Genomic DNA, 6,000 nt, shown 5'->3' with positions numbered 1-6,000 from the left:
TGCGGGCTTCTCTGCACATGCACACTGGTGGTACTTGCAAATGCCAGTGGGATCTGAATCTACCCACGAACCCTTCCAACCATTCACTAGGAACTCCAGCCTACAATGCAAATGAGGAACTCTTCCTAAGCAGGAATAAATTGCAATAAGTTGCAGAGGTTCCCTCATCCTGTTTTTCACTTCATGTTTTGGATGCTGCAGGCTGGGTGAGCAGAAATCCCAGGCTCTGGCTCCGGGCAGCTGCCCTCCTCCGAGTGCTGCCATGAACCACTTCCAGACCATCCTGACTCAGGTCCGGATGCTGCTCTCCAGCCATCAGCCAAGCCAGGTGCAGGCCCTCCTGGACACCCTGCTGGAGGAGCAGCTTCTCTCCAGGGAGTACCACGGTGCCCTGCTCCAGGAGCCTGATGGTGAGGCTCTGGCCAGGAAGATCTCGTTGACCCTGCTGCAGAAAGGAGACCCAGAATTGGCCCTCTTGGGATGGGCCTGGAGTGGGCTGGAGGGCCCAGTGGTTGAGGACCCCGGCTACAAGGACCATGGAGGTAAGTGACATCCCCTTTGCTCCAGGAGCAATGACTGACCCTTGGCACCTCAAGGATTTCCCTTCTTCTCTGAAAGGGAAGTCAATGTGATCATTCCTGTCCCAAGATGGGAAGGCAACTTACACAGGAATCAGACCTTCTGGTGGAGTGGCAGGAGCAGCAAGGGCTTGGAGAACTCATTCTATGATGAGGGGTGTGCTGGGGGCATACAGCGCGCTTCCCACTCTGCTACAGAGGAAATCCTTCTGCCCTGACTGCTGTGGTTCGGTGGTTGGAGTGTGAGCCTTCGCACCGAAGGGTTGCAGGTTCGAACCCTGGCCTTGAAGGGGCACGTGCGGGAAGCATCCAATCCATGTGTCTCTCTACATGAATATTTCCCTCCCTTCCTTCCTCCCTCCCTCCCTTCCATCCTCTCTAAAAAAAAAATAAAAAAAAATCAATGGAAATATCCACTGGTGAAGATTAGCAACAACAGAAAAATCATCCTGGAGGCATGCAGCCAAATGGCCACTTGGTTTACTCTCTGAGCTGCTTTGATGTGTCAGGCACTGTAGGGGGCACTGGGAGCCACAGATAGACAGATCCAGGCTTGCATTCAAGGGGCTCACAGTCTAGTGGGGAAGACAGATGCAGGCACAATCATGTGGTTCAATGAGGTGCCGCAGACAGGAGGGACCAAAGGGCTGGAGAGCAGAGAATGCTGTGTGTGCATATGTATACATGCACACATGTGAGTGTGCTTGTGCAATTATGTGTGCATGTGTATGGGCATATATATATGCATGTACATGCCTTTCTATATGTGCATGGATGTCACAGATAAAGACAGAAACCAAAGAACAGAGAGAGAAAGGAAGGGAGAGACAGAATAGAAAGAGACAGAGACAGATAGAGATGGAGAGGAGGGAGGGAGGGAGGAAGGAAGGGAGAAAGGAAAAGGGAGCGGGGGCAGAAAGAGTGAGAGAGAAAGAGAGACAGGCAATAGGAAGTAGATCAGAGGGAGAGAGTATCTTATATTTAAAGAGCATTGACACTTGATGCGTCTTAAATCAGACAAAACAGGTCCACACCATACCATGTCACTCACAGCCTTGGCTCCTCAAACACCTTAGGTCAGTGTTTGGCAAACTCATTAGCAACAGAGCCGCAGTTGCGGACCACTGCGTTGGGTCTTCTTTCCCCAGAATTACAAAGAGGTTCTCTTTGTTACAAACAACCTTCTTCCCAAAGACATGTGTTTGTCCTTTCTCCTCTGTGCAAATCTGTGCCTTTCTAATTTTTTGAACTGGTGCCATAAATTCCTAGTCCTTCTTGGTCCCTTTCTGGCTTCAGAGTAACTTGGAAACTTGGGATTCACTTTGCGGGAGTGTGTACTGTGCGCCAGGGATAGCCTTGCCCAGTGGTCGGCAAACTGCTGCTCTCAAGCCACTTTTGGTTCTTTGGCCCCTTGAGTGTGGCTCTTCCACAAAATACCACGGCCTGGGCGAGTCTATTTTGAAGAAGTAGCATTTGAAGAAGTTTAAGTTTAAAACATTTGGTTCTCAAAAGAAATTTCAGCCAAAACCGATTTGGCTCAGTGGATAGAGCTTCAGCCTGCGGACTGAAAGGTCCCAGGTTCGGTTCCGGTCAAGGGCATGTACCTTGGTTGCAGGCACATCCCCAGTAGGGGGTGTGCAAGAGGCAGCTGATCGATGTGTCTCTCTCATCGATGTTTCTAGCTTTCTATCCCTCTCTCTTCCTCTCTGTAAAAACTCGATAAAACATATTTAAAAAAAAAAAAAAGAAATTTCGATCATTGTACTGTTGATATTTGGCTCTGTTGACTACTGAGTTGGCCGACCACTGCCCTAGCCTATTCAAGCATCTCTTTAGATGGTTCTCACATCCATCCTAAGCCCTTTGCTGGTCTCCAGCCTTATGTTACACTTGAAGAAAGCAGACACTGCTCAGAGTTGACACAATTCTGGGTCCCCAGGTAGGAAGTGGTGGAGTCAGAGTTTGAAGACAGATAAGCTTTTTCCTCAACCTGGCCTCGAGGGGAATAAGCCTTTTGATGGTCTTGCCTTTAGGCATCAGGGTGGTGTAATAATTTCTCCAACTCTTCTGCCAAGACATAAGTCTACATGGGTTTGGCTCTCTGTGGTTAAATTCTACCAGGTGGTCTCCTGGACACATCTTTTACATCTGAATGATCTCTCTGACTTCTTACTGAGTGCCCTCATCCACTTGGTGGTCCGGGAGGGGGGCACTGGGCATTGCAGAGGCCAACCTTGGGGAAAGTCAAAGCCTTCCTCTCTTCTAGACAAGCCCCCACCCCTTAAACTGCATGTTCCTTCAGATACCTCCGCTCAGACACCTTCACTCCTCTCCTCCCTCCTCCTCTCTCTGGTTCCTGTTATTAACTGTGTTTCCTCCCTGGGGATGTAGTATATTTATTTCTGACCCCACATGACTCTAGAAAGAGAACTGAGCTCAGGGCCCCATGGTCTTGAGGAGGCTGGGAGACAGAGAATGGCAAATCTCTTTTCTGCTCTTTCTGTTGTCAACATAAGAAACATTCAAACCTGAAAAGAATTTTTATGAGTTTGAGCCAAACTGTCGACAATTGTCAGGAAGCAAAATCTCAACGTAGTGAGATAATGCTCTGGGAGAATGGCGCTTTTCACCTATTTTTATAAATTACCATCAAAGGAGGAGATATAAGTGGGTTGCATGAAATCCATTGGCAATAGATTAGGGGGTGGGAGAAAGCAAAGGGGGAAAAGGCAGAGACCCTCTGGGATTGGTTAAAAAGTAAAATGATAGACACATGCTTCTTTTATGGAGGTGGGTACAGGATAGTTAGCAGTCAACAATTAATAGGAAAACAATAACAATGAGGGGATTTGTAATCTCTGTCCTCGTGCACCGGTTGTGTCCTGAGGGTTCGAGAAAAAGAGAAGTTACAAGTTTACCCTGATATTGCAAAAACACAACAGGCTCAGTCCAGATCAAAGTAGATCTTTTGCAGGGAAGATACAGGACTAGGACATGCCTACCCACTATAAACTGCCTTTTATTTATTTTTTAAATACATATATTTTATTGATATTTTACAGAGAGGAAGGGAGAGGGATAGAGAGTTAGAAACATCGATCAGCTGCCTCTTGCACACCCCCTACTGGGGATTTGCCTGCAACCAAGGTACATGCCCTTGACCAGAATCGAACCTGGGACCTTTCAGTCAATAGGCTGACACTCTATCCACTGAGCCAAACCGGTTTTGGCTAAACTGCATTTTAATTAAAAAAAAAAATATTTTAGACCATCCTTTGTGGTTACTTTAGGTCTGAGTTTGCAAGGCCGCCATGCAGGCCTTCCCTGAGCTGGTCAGGTTAGCGTGTGGTCCACACTGTCCCCAGGCCAGCTGTCCTCAGGGCTGGAGGCTTGGCCCAGGCCTAGTCAGGTGTGTGGCTGTGATGCACAGGAGACGAAGGAGTCTTCAGGGGAGCGAAGAACGGGAAAGAGTGTGATTTATAAATAAATTGCACTCATTGTAGTTTCACTGAGGGTTCAGAAAAGGAAATCGTCATGTGAAGTTTTGTAACTCTCTCTACACCCCCATAATGATCTTCACCCTCCACTGCTCTAAACCCGGCATTGGCCCCGATGTTACTCAGAGGAGAAGCTAAATCGGGACAATGGCCTACGAGAACTTTCTGGTTCCCATCACCTCTCTGCTCTCATCACCTGCTTGTGCTTGCTCATACTCCAGCCATGCTGGCCCTGGCTGTTCCCGGGACAGGCCTGGCACCTCAGGGCAATTCCCTCCACCTGTACACTCTACTCCAGATAGCCTCTTGGCCAACCACCTCACATTCTTCAGCTCTTTGCTCAGATGCCACCTTCTCAACCAGGCCTACCCTGCCATCTCACCTAGAATTGCAACTGCCCCTCTACACTCTGAGCCCCTCCCTAGACTGACAGTTTGCCTATATATTTTACTTTTCTGTGCTTGTTGTTTACTGTCTGGTTCTCCTACTGGAAAATAAGTTCCACGTGGTCAGGGAATCTATGTTTTGATCATAGATGCATCCCAACTGCCTGGTATGGGGGGGGGGGGTAGGGTGGTGGTGGATGGAGAGATGGATGGATGGGTGAGTAGATGAGTGGGTGGATGAAGAGATGAGTGGGTGAGGGGGTAGGTGGATAGGTGATAAATAGGTAGATGGATGGGTGGATGAGTAATGGATGGGTGGATGGTGAATGGATGGGTAGATAGGTGGGTGAGTGGATGGATGGAGAATGGATAGGTGGATAGGTAGATGGGTGGAAAGTTCATGTATGGCCATCATTCTCACTTTACAAATGAGTAAACTGAGGCACAAAGAGCTTGAGTAATTTGCCTCAGGTCATGGCCTGCAGAGGGAAGCTATTGGATCTCTCAAGTCCAGACCTATGGCTGCACTTTCTGCTTGGCTGCCTCTCTTGAACACCCAAAGGAATACCATGAAGTGCCCCAAACCAGTTAGCCAGCTTCAAAATGAAACTAGCCTGATGATTCAGAAGGCACCTTCTGACGCTGCGGCAGTTGTGCAGAAAGCCCACTTCTGGTTGTGTGGCTTTGGGAGTCTGACTCTGCTACACAAAGCAGCACGTGTGCATCCAGCCCCAGGCAGGCTCAGGGAGAGCCTGAATGCAGCAGCTTCACTGGGGAATCGGAGCACATGCGCAGGCATTCTTTGGTTGACAGTGGGTGACGACCCCTAGAGGGACAAGCCAGGGCCAGAAAAGAGAGACTTAGGAAGGCAGTGGTGGGGAAAGAACCAGGCTGGAAGCTGGACTGCTCTGGGTCTGAGGCCCAGTTCAGCTACTTACAACTGTGTGATCATTAAACCACTATGACCCTGTTTCTTCATCTCTAAAACGGGAGTGATGATATTAACCTCCCAGGGCTTTGGAGGGGCTTAAATGAAATTCAGCTGGGAAACTTTCCAAGGTAGCGCTTGGCTTTAGACAAATAATTCTAGGGGCGCTTACCCAGGAAGGAGAACTGGACAAGGAAGTAATAAACCAGCAGTTTGAGGAGCTGAGAAAACAATTGTGTCTGCAGTCTCATTGGGAGCCTCAGATAATGTCTAGACACTCATTTCATGCGAAAGCACACCGCTGAGTGCTTGGGCGCTGTGGACATCGGAGCCGTGACCAGTGTGGCCCCTGCCCTCAGATTGGCACTTTGGTGAATTGGGCTGTGCCCTCAGGGCCTGAGTGCCAGTTATGACTCTCTGAATCCAAGGGGTATGACTGAGAGCACTTGCTGGGACCCCTCTGGGCCTCAGTTTCCCCATCTAAAAAGTGGAGGTAATAACAGTACCCCGAGTGGGGTTCTGAGGATTCAGTGACCTCAGCTAACATAAGGCACATGCATTTCTGGCAAGAGGAAAGTTGGTTCTATTCATCAGCCTTTGGGGGAAGTGCA

The 6,000-nt window shown here is 48.8% G+C and overlaps 1 protein-coding gene across 1 annotated transcript in view; it reads left to right on the top strand.

Annotated features, from left to right (window-relative positions):
- The first annotated feature begins 215 nt into the window (after positions 1–215).
- Positions 216–6,000, top strand: part of CIITA (class II major histocompatibility complex transactivator) — a 51,359-nt gene continuing 45,574 nt past the window's right edge. Inside the window, exon 1 of the mRNA XM_084881100.1 lies at positions 216–542. Within this exon, the coding sequence (XP_084737226.1) occupies positions 263–542 (280 nt within the window). The 5' untranslated portion in view covers positions 216–262. The remainder of the gene's footprint in view (positions 543–6,000) is intronic.

Source organism: Pipistrellus hanaki (assembly GCF_964339955.1).
Source record: "Pipistrellus hanaki genome assembly, chromosome: 4".
NCBI lineage: Eukaryota > Metazoa > Chordata > Mammalia > Chiroptera > Vespertilionidae > Pipistrellus > Pipistrellus hanaki.
This window is presented reverse-complemented; position numbering and strand designations above follow the sequence as displayed.